At 37.1% G+C, this 21,000-nt stretch overlaps 1 protein-coding gene across 1 annotated transcript in view; it reads right to left on the bottom strand.

Annotated features, from left to right (window-relative positions):
* Positions 1 to 21,000, bottom strand: part of SH3GL2 (SH3 domain containing GRB2 like 2, endophilin A1) — an 88,813-nt gene that overhangs the window by 1,693 nt on the left and 66,120 nt on the right. Inside the window, exons 2-8 of the mRNA XM_063421605.1 lie at positions 16,174 to 16,242; positions 13,860 to 13,932; positions 9,449 to 9,592; positions 7,452 to 7,585; positions 6,215 to 6,373; positions 4,800 to 4,903; positions 1,627 to 1,757 (exon numbers count right to left, since the gene is read on the bottom strand). Coding sequence (XP_063277675.1) covers positions 1,627 to 1,757; positions 4,800 to 4,903; positions 6,215 to 6,373; positions 7,452 to 7,585; positions 9,449 to 9,592; positions 13,860 to 13,932; positions 16,174 to 16,242 — 814 coding nt within the window. The remainder of the gene's footprint in view (positions 1 to 1,626; positions 1,758 to 4,799; positions 4,904 to 6,214; positions 6,374 to 7,451; positions 7,586 to 9,448; positions 9,593 to 13,859; positions 13,933 to 16,173; positions 16,243 to 21,000) is intronic.

Genomic DNA, 21,000 nt, shown 5'->3' with positions numbered 1-21,000 from the left:
GGATTTGGCAGCACTAAACTGTAAGAAATAATATTCCCACCTGAACTTCCATAGTAAAAGCTCACCCATTTCCAGTGGTCTGAATGAACCAACACATGCCACTTCACCATAGTGATAGTTCTAAGAATATATATTCTAATTTTTCATGAATACTGGCTTAAAGATGATTAAGTTTCAGATTCAAACAATCTGCATATTCATTTTGAACACTCACACTGGTTAGGAGGCCCATGCTTGAGTTATTTTAGGACAAAAATTTTCCATTTCTATAGATCTCAATAGAGCAAGTTTTTCAGCTACCAGATTTAATTTACTAAACTCTATAGTGAAATCTTATTTTCTTTTCTTTACATATCGTTCACAGTGTATTTTGGTTTCTTTGTCACGAAGACTACTGTGCTGATATCAACAAGCCTTACAGCGTGTTTGGTATCCTCATTGCTACCAGATGAAATTTAGAAGAATTAGCACTCTTTGAAATAATCAGCCCAAATATATATTCAAGAATTTTTAAAGAAGGTGTTCCTCTGAAGCCAATAAACACTTCAAAAAAAAGAACTCCTATTGAAGAAAATGTTAAATACTATTCTCTGAAGAGGGAAATATAAATGCTGGAGAGATACATGAGCATCAGTCTGCTCTGGCTTAGCACAGACAAGTGTTCATGACACTACAAAAAAGGTGTGAAGAAGAAAATTACTGGTGGAATGAGGAGAAATCCAGCATGCAAGACTCGAGCCACACTCATTTACAAGGAATCTGTATTATATCCTACTTTTGTTAGCACAGTGAGGAGATTGCTAGGAGATTGCTAGGAGATTGCAAGATTGTGTAAGATAATTTCCAGTTGCCAGTGCCAAATAGAGATACTGTTCCTGTCTATATGTGGAAGAAAATCAAACATGCACATCAGGATGTGATTGAAAGAAAGGAAATCCTGACTAAAAATCTAGTGACAAAAATCTAGTCTTGCAAGGTGGAACCTGATAGCAACTGTCACTGAGCAAAAATGGAAAAACTGAAGTCAGGGTCTGGAAAGAGGCCAGCCCTCATTCTACCACGGAACAACAGATCAATATTGTGCAAAAAACAAATAATAAGCCTTCCATGGTATGTGCTGATATTAAATAAACCATCCTTTAAAACAGGAATTATGCACACTCTTACTAGTGCTTAATCTGGCTTGTGCTGCTCCCACTTGGACAAAGAAAGTAGCTCATAGCTTAGTTTTTCTTTTCAGTTATTTTTACTTTCAGGCTCATTGTGTTGTAATACCTGATTTTAAAAAGCAGGATATGGTTATGGAGGTCTATCTGGCTTGAGGTTTCTGCATTTTCATGGAAAAGTTTCAATTGTTATTTTGGTTTTCTAAATGCCAATTTTGTCAGGATATGTATTTCAGAGTAATCTTCTAGGACAAAAGAAATTTTTGACCAAAAGACACATTTAAAGCAGTGGATAATCCATCTCTGTTCTCCCACCTGAGGATATGAACACTTCACAAAGAAACAACAGTTCAAACATTTCTCTCCTATATACAATCCCCATTGTCATTTTCCCTCATGGAAAAACTAATTTTCAGAAGAAAGCATGGAACTCCTGCATTGACACAAAACTCTGAACTACCTGATGGTTTGGGTGTGGTGGCATGGGATATTCCTCCATTGTGCTGTGTATTGTCACCAGTTGAGAAATCCAGGCTCATGCGAGGTTTGGGCTGGTATTCTCGCCTGGGTTGAGATGATGCCTCTTTTATTCTGCCAAAACACGAAGGTTAAATGTCAGGAGTTATCATCTTGATAGCAGATTAGATGCGCCAAATAGCTTTATTTCCAAGGCTGAAGTTCTCATCCACCAATCATCCATAATAAACAAGTTGATTCATTTGGAGTAGTTTTTTTTTGTTTGTAACAGTAGCTTAAATCACCAAAACCAGTGGACGTGACTGAAGTTGTTAATTCTTCTTTCCTTTTAGAAACCTAGTAATTTATCTATCTTCCTTTTGCCTAACAAAAACAAAGAGCTCATAATAAAGAAAATCTTGTTATGTGAATATCAATGCTTAGAGAAGTGCTTTACAAACATCTGTGTCCCCATTTTTAGCATGACTTTTTGCTTCTAACCCTTGCAAGCTTTAATTATTCAGCTGATTGATGCCAACTGTTGTTATTTTGCAAGAAGACTCTGTGGGAATGTATTGGCTTCAGCTGCTTGCTCGTTAATTTGCACTTTGGAATACTTGTTTCACAAAGGGAAAAAAGTCTAGTCTTCCCAACTCTCAAAATAACCATTTATTTATTATTAATTTCAACTTATTCTTCTAATTGAGAAATCTAGAGTTTCTAGGGAAGGGTCTATTTACAGATTCCAGGGTAAAATCCACGGAGGGGATAAAAAGAATCAGAACAGCTTATGCAGAACAATTACCAGAACAATTTATTTCTAATGAAAGAACATTTGATCTGTACTTAAAAGACAATTTGATTTCTCTGACCTTTTCTATTTGTACCCTAGACTTGCTGCTGGTAGCGTATTTTGATTTATCTATTAAAAAGATCTGCATCTAACTTACTGACTTTTGATCCTCATAACAAGGTTTTCCTCACCATCCAAAACACCAATATAAGTCAGTTCCCAGAGAGTGCTTTCCTTCCACATTAAAAAACCAAACCCATAAAAAAAAAACCACTCAAAACACCTAAATAATTGAAGTGGTCAAAGTGACTTGCTAAAAATTACCCAAAAGCTCAGTATAAGCCATGTTTCTTAAGAAAATAAATACCTCCATGGAAACCATTCCTGCTTCCCAGCTGCTCTGTCACGATACTGTGTTGGGAAAACTGCACTCTCAATTCACTTGTTGAAAAAAGGAATCTAAAATATTATTTGCTGACCTTCCAGTTTTTATTAATTTTACTAAAATATTCCCAATGTTCCCCAAGCTCCTAATGTTTCCCAGTTCCTGGAATCATAGTATTTTAAGGAAGTTTATGCCTTCCACTAATGTGCAGAAAAAAATTAGATCCTTTCACTTGTCCTTCCTGAAGAAAGTCTTGAAGTCTAATCTAGATAACCCAGAAAAAATGGAAGAAAAGTGCATGTTTAATTTTTTCATAGTTTTTGCAGTCTCTCTCATACTTATAAAAAATTCTTCTGTGAATATTTTACACAGGACAGTCTTGTTAGTAATAAGGTATTGCTTATGCCAGAAGCCAGCAGGAATAGGTTCCATTCAGTCTTTTAAAGAATATCTAGAAAACGGACAGTATGTGCTGTAGACATCACTGACAGTCAACAGTAACAAATCTGCTCAGCTTAAAAGTAAATAATAATTTATTTTCTGGTCCATGTAGTAAAAAACAAAACCAAAAAAAACCCCAAACCCCAGGAGTTATGGGGTTTGCTTGCTACCTGCCTATCACCACCAGGGAAAGATTAGTAGTTTGGATAGTAACAGCTCTACATCCCTGACTCATCTCTGGCGTGTACACATCACAGCACGCAATTTGTGTCCAGTGGCATGGATAAAGTATGATGTAGCCAGCAGCCTCTTTACAATTAGGGATGCAAAAGTTAGTTCATTAGTTCAACTGAATTACCATAGCATTCTGATGCAAGGTCCTTGAAAAGATAAAATCATTCACAGCTGAATCTTGAAGCAGAAAATACTGACCAGTTAGTAGAAATTTCAAAAAGGCAAAGGATCATGCGAATTGATACAGGAAAAGAAATCTAATGTAGAGATGTATGTTCACTTAATGGCATAATTTATGGACTATCAGATAAAACACCTGTTCCTGAGGAATTTTTATTGCTTCTGTAAAGGAAGTGAATTGCAGTACTGTTTTTCAAGTGCTAAAAATGGTTCTGTTAGCTGCTTAGACAGTCCTGCAAACTGTATCCAGGAACAGTCAGCTGGACATCCTACCCACCACCAAAGTAAGTGCTGCTCCTAGTCACAAAGACTTTAAGACTTAGAACTGAATGAGGTTTTCAGGATGCACGCTCTGAGAAAACTAATACTGACAGATCCAGCAGTATTAGCAACTTGTTCTATACTAATGACATCAGAAAACAGCTGCCTTCTCTTGGGAATTATATCCGGCTTTTACTAAGACTCTACCAGAACCACATCAGTAGAGAAACCTTTCTTGAATGTTAAGTTTCTTTGAAGAACCATGTGTGTGTGAGAAGCTGATCAATCTGTTTTGATGGAAACAAAAATTCTAAAGTGAAAGTTATGAAACTCTTTTAAAGAAGATGTTGTAGAAATTCTGATAGCATATGCAGTTATACAAACGGGGATGAAAGAGGTAGCTCAAGTCTTTTATCAAGTTTGATCTGATAATAGGAGGAGTATTTAATAAAGTGTTTAATAATGAGGGTCTCACTACTGGCTCAGGAAGATCTTCAGGTAGGCAAGAGTGCAACAAGATGCTCTTTTGCAAAATCAATTTTTAATCTCTTCTTTCAGAATGAACACTCTTTGTGAATACACGCACAAACAGTAAGGAATCCAAAGCTGCAAGTGTCACTGAATTGAGTATTTATAAACACTTACTTTCAGTTAACTCACACTTAGTGGCTTTACTCAGCTGAGGTGCTTTCCTGAACTCAGCAGTAGATGCATCTCCAAAACATTTAAAGCTCAGCTTGCAATCACCTAATGAAATAGCCCTTGATTTCATAAAAGTACAAATTCCAAGTCAAGAAAGATAACAGCACTACATTCTACTCATTGGTTTTCTACCTCTTTAAAACTAACAAGCCATTCAAGAAACTTACAAAAAATGCATTACCTATCTTCCAGTTTAGAAGTAACTCGTTGTAGGATCTGTGTGGCCTGCTTGTGGTACTCCAGCTGGGCTTGCACGAGAGCAGAAAGCTGGCTCACTTGTTCAATCTGAGGATTGACATTAAAACATCAGATCTTAGGTGAATACTAACAGCTCAGGCAATACAGAATAAAGACCACTGTCCACTGCAAAGGCAGTTTAACTTATCTCTCTAAAAACTTGATTCATCTTTTCAGTTAGCAATAAATATTTACATGTCAGTCTTTATTCATTACCACGTCTGGTTTTGACCTGATCTGGAATGGTAACTGCAACTCTTCTCCGCTGATCATCTCTCCAGGGCTGATTTGCATGAGCAGCAGCCTACAGACCTACCACATTCAGCAAACACTATGGAAGTAAAAATGAGACTGAGAGTATATAATATATATATATATACTCTCACTATAATATATAATATATATTATAATGAGGGTATAATGCACCTTCTATCTCCCTGCCCTTGAAGAGTGCAGAACCATAGGGACTATGGTCATGCTTCTGTTGTATTCTGACCTGTGAAGCAGATCAAAACAGAAATATACCACATACTCTGGGATGCAGAATAATTGTAGTGTGGGCAGAGAGCATACATGAGGGAAAAAACACCCAGACCCTCACTTTGTGGGCGATGCAATTGCTAGCAGTTTTCATAGTGCACAATGCCACAATGGTGTAATGTTGGCCAGCACTATTTGCACACACAGGCATGGATGTTACAACAAAGATTAAAATAACAAACTTTTTATATTTCTTTCATTTCAGTGCAGCTATGTTTAATGCCTATGCAACTATAAAGTTCTATACACAAATATTTTCAGGTTTGTTATTGCTCCTCTACAGCATTCTGGTTAAAAAATGAGGAGTTAGAATAGGTATGTACTTAAAATAAGTCAAATAATTCACATCAACAGAAATACTTTAAATTAATTTCTCTTGACTGAATATTCTGTAAGACTGACCTCAGCTGACATGCTATAGAGATGTCTTTTCTTGCTTAATTTTACAATTTCAACATTAATTATACATAGAACATTAGATAAACCTAGGAAATGCTTAATCCTAACAAATCTGTAACAAAAAAAGCTTTGGCACAAACCCTATAACCACAAGTAAATATAATTAGTTAGTTTTACATAATTCTAAGAAGAAAGATACTTCAGTTTTGTGAGTAATGCTTTGCAGTTAGGAAGCACATCAATGCTACAGAAGACTTACATTCTCCAGCTCAGTTACCTACAAAATATCTAAGAAATTGTTCCTACATGAACATACTGTACATTCCTATAGCTTCTGAGCCTTTCACTGTGTTCACCAAGGAGGAAAGTGCTTCCACTATCTTTCTAAGACTGATCAAAGATTAACAAGGGTTATCTCACATCCATCTCCAGAAGGTTAAACATGCTTGACTCAGCAATTTCTTTTGATTCATCAAATTTCTCCAGAGCTTGACGAAGTTCTTCATCAGGGAGCTTGCCCTGTCTTTTCTTCTTGTAATCAAAATCCAGGCGTCGACCCTCCATTTTCTTCAGGTGATGCTAAAAAACAAAAAAAACACAATTGCAAGCAGACAATAAAGGACTGTCCCCAACTCTCCTGATATTGCATCCTGATATTGTAAGCAGGTAGTCCATGCACACTTGGAAGCATACAGTGTTTGTTGTCTACTAACCCTTTCCCAGGGGAGACAGAAATATGGAACAATGACATACGTGGGTTTATGTATCATTTAAGAAGGAATGATCTAAATGACAGACCAACACTAACAAAAGGCCACACAGAATGGACAACTTCAATTGCCATCTATATAAAAGATACACGTGTTTCTTGCTTTTTAACTCTAATGAAGAATTACCTGAACATTATGGTTTTTTCCCTAGATGTTCAGGAGAAAATTCTTTCAAAAGCACAACTTAGAACATTTTTTGTCTGTGTAATAGCATTCATAGACAAAGCAACATGGAAAATATTTTTATCATTTCTATTATACCACTGACAATCTTAATGCTATCTTATACTGAAGATTTCCTAGATTGTTAGCTGGGATAACATTCATGTTCCTCACTTTAGCAGCTGCCACATACAGCTGGCCAGAAATTAATGGTACTGGCATGATCATGATTACTTGAGGTGTTTACTTTCTCTCAGAAAAAGCAATTTATCATCCACTATGGTATTTATAACTACCCATTTTCTAAATTACATCAAACAGTCCAAGATATCTTTCATCCATATATATTTAACAGTAAAAAAGCCTTACTGAGCTGAGAAGAGCAGCTACTTACGCAGACAAGCATTTGCCATACAGTAGAAAATGGAATGCAAACATTGGTACACCTATTTTGTGAAATGAGCTTTCAAACGGCAAAATTAGAGTACTGTGTTCATGCCTGCACAAGACTGAAAATTTTGCCATCAAAAAATGTTCAAATTTTTATCTTTTCCTTTCTAAAGAATCAACAAGACAGAGAACTGTCAAGTAAAATTCCAACCAAAAGAGACAAAAATCAGGTCATTTTCAAACCTGAATGTCGCATTTTAAACTATACAACTAACAAAAATTCTAAACGTATAGACACATTTGGCATTATTAAAATGCTGCATTGAGGGCAACACCTGTATTTCTCTCAGATCTTTGTCATGGAGATTCTGAAGTGGGTCAATGAAGTTTTGCTTCACTTCCATGTCTAAAGAGTCCTTGACTTCAGAAAGCTCCTTCATAGCTTCTCCCACATCAACAAGTGCTGGTCCTGAAAGAAAAGATGCAGTCAGAATCACTTTGTTTTGAATCACAGTAGAACGAAATTGAGTCATGGAAACTTCACAGCAACTTCAGTTAGTATTTCATTTTAGGTCTCAAGTTAAGGAAAGAAACAGAGGATGATGCACTATGTGAAGGAGCAACAGAGATTTTACACTCCTGCAGCCGCCAGAGTTCATGCCTTGTAATAGAGCTGAATTTCTGGTTCTGTGTCAAGACAGGCTCCTCCACATCCCTTATTCTTCATTCATTCCTCACTCTGTTGAAATAAATATACTAGAACAGAAATAACTGTATTTACTCGGTGGTATCATCACCACACTGCATTAAAAATAGTTTTGAGTCTAAGTCTCCCCATTTCTATTAGTGCAACTGGTGACAGTACTAAATGTAGAAATTCTTAACAATTTCACAGATTTTTTTTAATGAAAGCTGTTTTTGATGAGACTATAGACTTTATAGTACTACTACACTTGAGAGGTCTACTACACAGACTACTGAAGTGTAGGTGTATGAAGCTCATAAACATCAATAACCCTAACTGCCTTTTGAAATTTCCTCCAAGACTAACTTGAGGGTCACAAAAATTACCACTCTGTTTTACTTTGGCTGCATAAAAAGAAAAGCAAGAAGCTCAAACATACCCTTCTGGTTTGAGGTATAGGTTAGGGATAAAAAAAAAAATCACTTTCAAAGAATACGAAGGGTCTGAAAACCAAAATATGTGAGAAATCAGAAGAAGCTTTGTCTCCCAAGCAGCAGATGCCAGTAATGCACTGCAAAATGAGAGAGCCTTCCAGATCTGGACAAAGAGTGACAAATAGTTGTAATAGCTGCTATTAGTTAAGAATGTGAAAATAATTGCCATATCTGCTCTGCTGCATGGTAGTGCAGCTATCACAGAATATATAGCAATTTGCAGAAACTAAATTATATTAGTTATTCATTTTCCTTTTAAAAATGTGTTTGAAATTTAGTAAATGAGAGGCAACCAATTTTTTAAAAAATCAGTAGTATTTAGCACAAATCAAACTACATCTGTCAAGCTTACTAGTGAATTACATAAAACAAGTAAGAAAGTACTTTTTCCATTCTAAATGTCTTTATGTCAGGAAAATAGTTTTCTGATGGTTCAAATGGTGAATAGGATTTTCACAGTTCCATTTGAGGGTCCTGTGTGTTGTCATGTAAAAATGGCCACAGATAAGTCCACACAAACAAGACAGAAAGACAAAGTATGCTGTTGTGAATGTCATCTTTTATAATCAGAACTCTACTGTTGAACATAGTTTTAAGAGTCAGTTTAACATTTGTAACTCAGACAGCTGTAAACTCTTTCGGGCTTGGAGGAAGGAGCAGTTAAAAGATGAAACAGAAGTATTCACTAGTGCCTTAAAATGTGGAATTTCAAAGAAAAAGGCCAAAGCCTATTGAAATCTATTAGCTTTTATTCTTTGCCTGCAATGATGACAGTAACAGTTTAAGGATTCTGAAGACAAAAGCGCTTTGTTCTGTATATGCATAGACAATAATAATTTTTCTGTACATGTACATACTTCAATCCAACACAGCTCCAATATCACAATTTATGACAGAGAGCTAAAGCCTATGGGTCCAAATGTAAATAATTTGACTTACGTTTGTAAGAAAAATTTCTCTAGTTGAAATCTTCAAAAGATACTCAAAACAGGCCTAAGACCAACCTTAAATGAAACATCAGACGAAGCAGAACTCTAATGCTTCTTGCAGATATTCTTCCCCTATAAAATGCAGCTCTGTAATAATGAAAGCTATATGAAAAATTTCCTACCATTTTTATTGCATTATAATGGAAGCGAAGTAAACGAGTTACCAAAGTTGCATTCTTCACCAAGTTCTCGGCCAAATTTCAGCATCGCATCTGCCAGCAAGGCTTCTGCCTGAGGATAGCCTGGTCCCTTCTCCTGGCCTCGAATTTTTGACATAGTGTTGATCATGCTGAGTTTAGCTCTGGAAGCTGAAGAAGGCAAGTGACAGAGGTTACAAAGATGCAATTGTTAGCCTATACAGGCATGAATCCATTCTTGTGTTTAAATTTATCTGAGCAACTTAAAAAATGTATTTTAAAGACAAAATTTAAGTGTAGGACTAAGCACTGTTTTTCATCAATTCTTTTTAGAGCAAAGGAATGAAATGTTGTTGGTCAATACCATTTTTATTATGCTGGCAGACTAGAGAGGAGTCTCTGTCCTGAACTTTTAAGTCAAAGCTTCCTTCAAGTGACTTGGACAGAAGAAAGCCCAGGAACACTCCCAAGATAGCATGTTTGACATGTGACAAAGAAAACCTTTAAGATATCTCCAAATTCTTCTTAATCTTAAAATCCCTAGGTACCGGATGGATACCAGCTTGAGCCAGCCTTCCCCTCAAGGAAAGCTCTGGACTAGGTACACTCAAGATTGAATTCTGGTACCCCCCATTTTTTAAATGTTTGAAAGTGTTTCTTTTGTAGAACATTAAGGAAAGCCTATGTCCCCAAACATGACGCAGAAACCTTTGCAACCCTTACTGCTTTTTATGGGGATGTAGGGAAACTCCTACTTTAATCATATTTTCAACTGTACTTTAGCTTGCATTTTATTTCAGACACCCAACTGAAGAATAAATATTAAAAGAAGGGACACAAATACCATAATGGATGGAAACAAAGACAGCAAATATAAAAGAACTAATTTGTTTGCTGATGTGCTTTAGTGAATTTTTGCAACTACAGCATGTGAATGGCCTGAAGAGAGTGAATTAGTTAATGACACTTGACTTCAAATTTTTCCAGCTAAATCCTATTGCTAGTAATGCAGACTTGGAGCATGTTTCTTATCTACATTACTGTGTGGGCTACTGGAGGGCAGCTATGAATTCCTCTACCTTCCCCTTTGCAAATGGTTCACTTTCTAAGGTTCTCTTAAAATTAGTTTTCCTGTTTACAAAACATTAATAGTTCACACTGTTGTGTGCTGATTTCATTGGTCAAAACTCAGCCTTACACACATTGCTTTAGCAAAATGAAATATTAGCAGACTGGAGTCAACAAATGTTTTTCATAGATTTATTCTTAAAAGTGCATATCAAGAGAGAGTTCTTGTTGTTGAGTATGTTTCACTTTGCAGCTTATGTATCTGTTTATCTGTCACTCATACAGACATGGAAACAGGAAGATCAGGGAAGTCTCACAGTACTTATTTTGCTTGAAAAGCAGCTATGAAATAGCAACATATTTTTAACATTTAGTAATTATGGTTTTTTTAGTTTTCCCGCTACCCTTGAGGGCCATCAGATTATGTTTTTCAGCATCTGAATTTCTTGATGCCTTCTGTTTCTACTCACTACAAAAGTACCGTTGGCAGACTTGCTGACTCTTCAGTATAAGAAACTACATTTTTACAGAGTTAAATGTCATTGAAATGATGGTGGCAATAAGAAAATACAGAAGAACAAAAAAAAAGGCACAAAAAATTAGTCAGGGGAATGGAGAGGCAACCTGAATTAAATCAGGAGCAAATGAGAGTATTTTCAGAAATTAAAGAAAGAAATGTAAGAGGGAATATGAAGAAATGAAGCGGCTATATTTTGCACAGTAAGATAAGAGTAGAAAGCAGAAGTTAGACAATGATACATATTTCTTTTATTGATGTTTCAAAACACCGTAGACTCAGGTGATCTGTAGTATCACAGTACTATGTTATCTAAGTGTCTACCAGGCACATCTTATTTATCAAGGAATTTGTGCTACATCCGAACTCCTCTTCTTCCTACCAAACTCAGGTAAACTTTTAATCTAAAATACTGCTGTTAAAGAGGTTTTTTCCTGTTTGTGGCTTGTTTTGGGTTTAGGTTGGTGTTTTTTTTTTAAATTAAATTCCCTCCCCTTTCCCTATGTAATATTCCTAATTTTTATGAAAGTGAGAAACCAAATGGGAAATACTAAAAACTGACATTTTTGGTGACCCATGTAACAGAGAATACAGCTGTAGGGAGAATTTTAAAACATAGAAGTTTTTATTTAATTGAAAAAATAAATTACAATTCTTCTCACTATAGGGAGCCCTTTTGCAACTGACTTAAAACAATCTAAGATCAGATGAGTGCTGAAAAGGTTTGGTCCTCCTTTTCTCTTACGTGTGGAATGAGCAACATGAAGTGTTGAAAAACAAAAGGATATCTTCCTCCTGCCTATTACGATGTTAATTTTTTTTTATTCTACTTGTATGTGCTACAAGCAGATGAAGGGATATGAAACTAGACTACAGAAACTGTTCTTTAATGCAGCACTGCAAAGTGATATCTGCTTGAAGTGCCTGGAATCGCACCCTTAGCCACCTGCAGAAATTTTGCTCTCTGCTTTTGCCATGAGCCTTTTTCATGGTTCACAACAATCACAATCACTCAGATGTGTCAAGAAGGCAGTCAAATAAGCACTAAACAGCCAAAGTCTATTACTCAGTCTACACAGCGTTACTTAACAGCAGTCTGACAGCAGTTAACAATTTTATCACTATCCTCATAATGTTTGCCAATCCTGCTGCTTTTCCTGCAGAGTACATTACAATGAGCAGTGAAGCTGTGGACTCAAGTTGTCTGAAACAGAATTTCATCTGCTGACACAGAAAGTCTTCTGGTTATTATTATTTTCTCTTTAGCAGTTCTTCAAGTTTTTCAACAATTTTTTGTTGAAAGTTCTTCAACTTGTAAATACTAGTCCTTTTTTTTTTTTTTTTTTTTTTTTTTTTTTTTTTTTTTTTTTAAATCCACTGTCAGCATCAAAATACTATCTTCTCTTCTGTGGTCTAACATAAAAATATCACCAATTAATCTGTACCAGCAACAGTCCATCAGCAGACCACAATGGAGTTGAAACATTTCACAGCAGTTCAAATTTATTTCCAGCTATTAGGAATAAAAATTCTCAGCATAAATGTGTGATTTTGGTCTGTAGTTCCACAAAATGCTAAGATACTTATGGTAGACCAAATTTTACCTTCAAGGAAGTGATCCCAGAACCAACTTGACAGAGTTTGAGAAGTGTTTGTACAACACTCTCAGGCATATGATATGACTCTGTACAGCACCAGGACTCAATAATCCTTGAAAGTCCCTTCCTATTCTGCATATTCTGTGATTCTGTGATTTATCACAAGCTAACTCCATTGACCTTGGCAGTGATGCTGGCATTGACTTACGCTAGTATCAAAACACTTTATGTTCCTAGATCCCTACAGTTTTCCATAATATTCACTGTAATGGTTTACTTGTTTATTCCAGGTCCAGATCACCCCTCCCTGTGAGAAACCTTTGGCAGAAGAGGGACATGTAGTTCTCCACCAGCCCAATCAAACCTGTTCTTTCATCTCTCTATGGAAAAGACTCATTGGTTTCTACTTTGAGAGTTCAATTTAGACGTGTTTGATAACACTTGATTTTCTTTCCATTTCTCCAATATGGCATCAACAGCTCTTTCACACCATCCCTTTTCTGTATTAAGGATGGGGAATTGCCAGAGGACCAGAGGAAAAGTGGTACCTCTTCTTGTGCCATGAAGGAAATTTCTTTGGAATTTTGCTTTTTCATGGTCAGCAAGGGCTTCCTGGTCCTTTTCTTTCACATGACTGGGAAGGTAAAGGAAAGAACTGCCTCATGCACACAGTCCTACCATGCCTCTCCTGATCCCCAGGGGTGGGCTGATGCTGGGCCTCACCTGCCCCATGCCCAGGGCTGTGCCCAATGCCAGGGCTGTAGCTGCCCCAGTGCCTCCAGTTCCTGCAGGCCAGCCACAGACATCACCAGCTCCAGGGGAGTCCCCCTCAAAAGCTATGATGTGATCACTGCTAATTTTAGCTATAGCTGGAAAGGTATATCTATTAAGCTATGTAATCAATAAAATTGGCTTCATGCATGCACACCGTGGTCTCTTCAGTCGCCGACATCACAGTGCTGACATGCTGGTTCCCAAAGGTAAGTGCACCTGGTTCATGGGCACGTGCTGCCCACTTACCTAAAGAAAGAAGACTCAAAAGGGAAACAAGCCTTCCAAAGCCAGACTCCATTCACCACAACACCCTAACACAGAGGCCTGTATTCACCTCTGTTGTTTACTTTAGGGTAACTTCACCAATTCTGTGTCAACCTTAATTGCACCAGTGAGGATGAGATCTGTCAGACTTAATGCCAGTAAGAAAGAGTGTTTTCAGAAAGTGCTGCAAAATTGTAAAATTGTGAAAGTAGGTTACCTGGATTTGGCTGAAGATACTCTATTGTCTTTGCCATTATTTCCATAACTGCCCTGCTGGTAACATCCACTTTCTAGAGGACAGAGGGTTAAACAAAAAGAAACATGGAAGTTAGACACAAGGAAGAAGTTTTTCTCTCATCTTGTTCTTGTAAATTCTTTTAACTCTTATTATTTTATATTTATGTACTTCAGAACAGCCATGGTACCTGAATGGTGGCAATATCTGGAAAAATACTAAAGCATGAGTCCACCATTTCAGTTTGTAGCAGGTCCATTCCCAAGTAAGGCCATTAGTACAGAATTTAGTACTTTAGAATATGTGAATTTGATACGTTGTACAGTGCTTTAGATAGATTTGATCATTGTACAGTGCTAATCCCTTATATCACCCTGGGAATCATCCACAAGAGGGATGGCTCCACAATATCATCTTTTTGATAGACCAGTCACTGACAACTTTTTGGAAAACTGTCCATCTTTGATTGCCTAATAACTGGCAAAATGAGAGGAAAGCAGAAGTCACTGCTAACAATAAAATGGGTTGTTTACTCCTTCCAGAGCAAAGTCTGGTAAAATTGGGGTAAGGAAGACTAAATATCACTCAGTTCCCAGTTTCAAGAAACCTATCAGCATGAATGCACTGACCGTTTATTTCTCCCTGACTGATTCCCATATTTAGGACTTCCAAAAACTTAGAACTGAATAGTGTTACTTTCTTCTACTTTATTTTGTAGTAAGAAATCTTCCTTTCTTAGGAAGCAGTTCCTATCCACATCCTAGACTAAATGTAGCGAAGTAAGCAATTATTCTTATTCTCAGGATCAGGTCTCACAGAAAAAAATGCTGCTTTGGCAGATTGAGGAATTTCCATAATGTCCTGTACTCTGTATGTATAAGGACACATTGCATTTCTCTGCAGGGCAGCTTGTGTCCCACAGAGTGAACTCCTTTATTATAATGGCAAGTTCCTATTTTAAAAAAGAACACCTGAGATAGGTTGGTTGCATCATGCTGTCATTATGTCTTTCTGTTTCCTGTTGCCACTGCCATCTGCCAGGTCTTGCTTTCCTTTACATAGAGAAGCAGGAGAGGTCTGCCAGACTTGGGTGAATAAGCAGCTGAACTGCTGGCAGAGAACAGAGAAGAGAGAAATGGCTCGGAGGCTGCAGAGGATAGTGGGGGCGAGGAAACAGAAGGCCAGGTATGTGCAGAAGGATCATGTCCATTGCCTGCAGGAAAGCTGGCAGTGGACACAGGGCCAAGAGAGGAGTGTGGAGGCAACTGTTTACTCCATTCCCTCCTCAGCTTTCAGTGCTCCTGTCTCCTGGGCTGCCAACCCATCCTGTTCACAAGCATGACGTGGGACCCACACCTGGCTGTTGCAATGTCCTGTTTTCCACTCTAAATTTTACTCTAGTTTTCTGAATCCTTGTTAACATCTTCCAGTAGGAATGCCTATACAGGTTACCCATTCAAACAGAAGCTGAGAGGGAGAAACCAGCTCTATGCTTTCTATGTATAAAGAAGTACAAAGGATATGCCCTTTATTGTCCATCCAAGATTTTTCCTCCACCTCATTATACAAATGTACAGATAAATAGCTTCTTTTTCTCTTAATCAGAGTTATATATTAGATACATACCTTACAAATCTCCTAGCACAAGCTTTTACTACAAGATTTGGTAGTACTTTTCGAAGTTGAAGCCTGAAAAAATGCTGCCCCTACAAACCCTTTCAGGTGAAATACTATCACTGCCACACACAGCTGTGGCTTTTTTCCTTTTTTTTCTCCCTCCCCTGGGACACTCAATGCTTGCTATCACTACCAGCCCCACCAAGCAGCCTGTTGGAGGGTTAGACCCCTCTACCTGAAGCACATTGCCAGTGGAGGCTACCTAACAGGACCTCTGAACCTGTGAATGAATACCCCAGTGTCACAGTCATGCCCAGTGCCTTGATACTCAAGGAGCTGAGAATTACCAACACCCTTCGCCACTTAAATGTCTGTCCTGTAGACTCACTCAGTTTTCAGAGATCCTCTACAATGGTTTACATGCAGCTAATTTCTAGCTGACTTCAGCCTCAATCTCTGAATGAAATACTGGCATTATAGAGAGCTATACATTACATATCCCTTGGATAGAAAACAAAAATAAATAGAAAATGGAAAATTCAGCCCTCTCCACCCTGCTGAGTAAACATCAAGGATTTCAAAATTCTCTAAATGATTCCAGGACAAAATCTTTAAAATTTCTGCCCTAGAAAGAAAAAATGCATGGTAATAATGAATATACGCTGTACTTAAGACTTACCCTTTCCATTTCTTTGAAATCATCATCTAGCTTTGTTCCTTCTGCACCTCCTACTTTTTCGCTCACTTTCTGCAAATAAAAAAAGAACAACAAACAGATTCAGGAAAAACTGAAAAATCTAACTACATTTCCTTGTAGAAATGCTCTTAAGAGGAAAGTTTTTTCCTCTTAATACAACAGTCAATTGTTCAATACAACAGTCAGACTTATTATGCCTTCTGAAAAACTTATTTCAAACACACTCTAAAATTAAACACTCAGAAATAACATATTACTGACATATTACTGCTTATGCCTCAGAGACCCAATCTTTGACCAAGGATAGAAACCATGCCTGGGCACAAAGCAGTAAGAAGCTCCCAAGGTGTGGCTCTAGCCATCCAGAAGGCAAGAGGCACCCATGCCTGATAACTTTCAGATACTGACTAAACTCAAAATAGATCATCAGTCAAAATCAAGAGTTTATATATAAACTTGACAGACAGAGAGATTGATGAAAAAAACCCCCTATATTCACACCATGAAAGAGCATGAGTGTTATGTTAGTTATATATAAAATACACAACTCGCTTATCTAGAAAGAAAGAAATAAAGGGAACTCTTGGTAGTATGACTTTAGCAAACACTCTGGATTTTTATAGAATATTCAGTTTGAAAACTAATTGGAAAATTATGTTGTGCCACTGTTTCATTTCCCTGATACAATATAATACATTGAACTATGTTTGCCTTTGCAGTCAATAATATTGACAATAGACTTGAACAGTACTGCAGCACCATTCAAAATGGATTTTAACAACTGTATTGTCAGTCACAAAGTCTTTTAGTGGTATAATCCCTCCACTAAATCAGGTGCATATGATCCAGTGAATGTATAAATCTTTCACTGGGATGATATTTGTCATTAGAAATGAATCACCATGCAAGTTATTAACTGCTGATTTCAGTGAAGTGATTCCGGCAATAAAGAAGAAGAAAAGAAAATTTTCACTTTTCCCCTCTTGGTTTTAACTACTGTGGTAAGTAATTTTACTATTTTTTAGTATAAAGAGGAGAAATACCCATGGTCACTCACATGCAATTAGTAAAATCCAGACATTTGTATGATTTTAAATTCACTTCAGTTCACTACAACAAAGCTGCAAGTGCATCATGGCTAAGCACTTACTAATGCAGGCTGTAATTATCTGTGCAATAGGAAACAGCTATCAGCTCTGTTTGTTTTCTGTCAGCATCTCACAAATAAGTAGCCAACATGGTGCACTAACAAAACAACAATACTATGACAAAAACCAAGGAATTGTTTTTATCCCATCTTTCCTGTAAAAAAGAGATGTGCAAAACCAGAGAGACATCCTCCTATCAATAATCTGAATACAAATGAATTTGTGTGATCTCTACTACCAAACTTGTGCCCTTCAGAGATAAGTGAAGAGCCCCAAGAGAATCAAACAGTAATGTCAGGAGTAGTGGACAAGGGATAGTTTCAGTGCTCTAAAAGTTTTTATTAATTTTTAGTTTCATGAATGAATCTTCTGCAAATGGATATCCTACTATATAGATAATATGGCTAAATCTGCACAGGAGCTTTCTACCATAAAGATTCCACATCCCTGAAAATAACAGTATGCTAATATGCTAGCACTTAAATATTTAAAATAGATTTTTAATACCTGCAGTTCAACTCTAAGGCTAAAAGTAATCGAAAGTAATTAATCTCCTAGCCCTTTTTGGCTGTAGCTCTACATTTCATCATTTTGAAATATCTTCATGGTTGATGAGGATTTGCAAAGACATGTCTTCTCATCCCCATAGATGCCCTAAATGTCCTACTTCACATCTATAAACCATGGCAATTGCTCCTTTCTTTCGCATTTATCACTACTCTAGCTGTGGAACACATGACACAAACACAGACCAACAGTCTTCTGGAGTGTCACTGCATAGTCAAAAAGGCAGGTCACCCCTCTCTCCTAAACTGCTTTCAGTTTTTGCTCACCTTGTCAATATTAGCTCACAGTTACCATCAAGAGTCATTCATTTAAGGTGGCTAAACAAACTATGCGGTAAGCAGAAAATTAATTTGTAAAGCTCTGTGACAAGTACTATTAAAAAGAGGGGTGAGTCAAAGAAGAGAGAGATGAGCTGTTAAGTCTTCAGGCCTTCTGGGGCTAGGAGTCTCTTCTCAGGATAGTTACATTACAGGCCCTCAAGGAACTGTGTTCACCTCCATTATCCAGACAAACCTTTGCTTTGGAGAAGCACTGACAGACCTCAGAAAAAAAACAACCAGCTGAACTAAAATGCCACTTAAAAATTTAAGCCCTGTTTGGTTTTGATTTTTTTTCCTTGAAGATCACAGTCACTCAAGCAGTCAGAGATGAGAACTCAAATTAAGAATTCAGATTTAAGAACAAAAATTAAACCCTCAACAGTTCTTGCCCCTTAAAGCAGAAGGGGGTAATCGGCTCAAAGGAGGGTGTCATTCTCCCTTTTCAAGGCCAAAATCGAAAGTGGTCAAGAGACCTTTAGGCCTGAGAAAGGCATTTGCAATAGGGCCTATGTCTATGCCATTGTAGTAGTATTGAATAAATTTAAGATATATTTTTCAGTCTGCTTATATTGATTGTGAAAAAGGTATATTGTGTGTGTGGCTCTACGCAGATATTTACTATATGTAATATGCTAGGTAGAAAAGTTATGCAATATTAACATTTTAAATAATATAGTAAATGTAGTTTTTAACATTGAATCTAAGTAAGAATTGTGTGTAAGGTATTGTCCTTAGCTCAAGAGCAAAGAGAAGATAACCCAGAGGTTTCTACACAGAGAGAACAATTACAACAAGCCAGACTAAAACCCCTCTTGGATGTTTCAGAGGGAAAGATGCATATCTCCTCGAAACCACCCTGGTCAAGCCAGACCATGCATATCTCCTTGAATCCACAAAGCTACCTGGTTAAGCCAGACTCCAGGACACCAGGGGTTTTGCAAAAGGCTCTTGGCAAACGGGCTTTTCTTAGATAAAGTATGCATAATCATTAAAGTTTGTCCTTAAAAATAGAGAGGCTTCTCCCTAACGGGGCCCTTCTCCTTCACAGCCTTTGTCTGGGAGGGAGGGGGGACGTAGTCCCAGGCTACCTTTCTTTGCTCTTATTGTCTCATTATTTGTCCTGTCTCTGAAAACTTTTTAAACTTTTATTATTGTATTAATTTTTTTGTAACCAATTTTTATTCTTTATTAAATTCTCATAAATTTCAAAAAGCGAGTGATTGGCGTTTATCACATTGATCCTCCAAATCAATTGTTAAAGCATTTCACTAAGGCTACCACTCCATCAGTCTCTAAATTGTCAGATTTGATTATCTTAGGTCATGAAGCCACGCCAGCTTCCATCAGCTCAGGATCTGCTCTCGTGCCAAAGATTTCAGAAGCTCTCTGGAACATCGTCAGCTAACAGCTACATCTACCCAGAGACTAAAAATCTCCCTGGCCACATCATTTCAAGGTATCAACATTCTGGTTCTTATTTTTCAAGAGATTTAAAATTTGGCTTTTTAAGGAAGGAGGGGATATGCTGAAAACATTTTTATGAATCAAGAATATACAGACTTCTTCCACCCCTAATATTGTCATGTTTTACTGTTGATATCTTCATACTTTGTTTGACTGAAAACCAGTGCTATATAGTTTTTAGAGTAAATTCCAATTTTATAACGATCTTATTTCCACCCAGGCAGAATATGACTCTGACATCTGCTGGTCAGAATGGTTTCAGTAGGAACAAAAAACTTCTTACACTTCGGGGAAAAATAAACTTCTTTTTTTCCTGGTAGTTAATATTAGGAACACAGATTTTGGTAAATGTTGACAGTAGCTGGAACATAAGCCATAGTACCAGGAATGAGATTTAGTAGATGGATTTCACGTGAAACAACAAAGCTTGTTAAGTCATAGTTATGAAGCCATTTGTTCCATTTTTCATATATTTGAGCAAATAACTTTTTTTTTTTTTTTTTTTTTTTTTTTTTTTTTAGTGTATTGCTGTGTTATGATGCAGCATGTCAAAGGACAAAAGTATGCTTGTGCACTCACTATGAATATTTTGAAAATTCCATTAACCTTTTATGGAATACAGTGATGATCACTTACTATCTCATACATCAGTCCTCTAAACATGTGTCCCTGATGCTGTCATGTCTCTCTATTCACCAAATAATATTATAAATCAAACACACATTAGACAGCCAGGACACTGCATTGTATCAGAGTTCTGAACAACTCACAAGTCAAACAACCGCTACCAGAAAATCCTGAAGAGTATGATACAATACTACCCAAACGTGAAGGTGCAATAAGACTGCATTAAACTACACTAGAAGTCACCTGAGTTTGCAGCTTGATTAATTTAATGACATACTAGTTTGGCAGCAAGCATAGACAGCAGCTTTGTTTCTATAGAGGAGGAGAAAAACAGCTTTAAATAGATTACCAACACAATACACTGCCTTTCCCTCTGATGCAAATTGAACGCCCTGTTTGCAAAGTGGTCTTACCACAGTAAGACTGAAAAGTAACTGTCTCCTTATTGCATGCATTCCTAACTCCAATGGCACCATGGTATCCATGGCACAATTTTCTGTTCCTCAAAGGAAGGCTGTTGACAGCACAGTCCTATCAAATTGTCACACAGTGGGCAGGTTGGTAGAAAGAAGTTTTTTATGAATATGAAAGCCATAGGAAAGAGTAATGAATGAAACTTACAAATTCACAATGGAGAAAGAGAATGCGCTCTGTAGTTCATGCTCACTAAATTCAAGTCACCC

The sequence above is a fragment of the Prinia subflava genome, chromosome Z (assembly GCF_021018805.1).
Source record: "Prinia subflava isolate CZ2003 ecotype Zambia chromosome Z, Cam_Psub_1.2, whole genome shotgun sequence".
Taxonomy (NCBI): Eukaryota; Metazoa; Chordata; class Aves; order Passeriformes; family Cisticolidae; genus Prinia; species Prinia subflava.
This window is presented reverse-complemented; position numbering and strand designations above follow the sequence as displayed.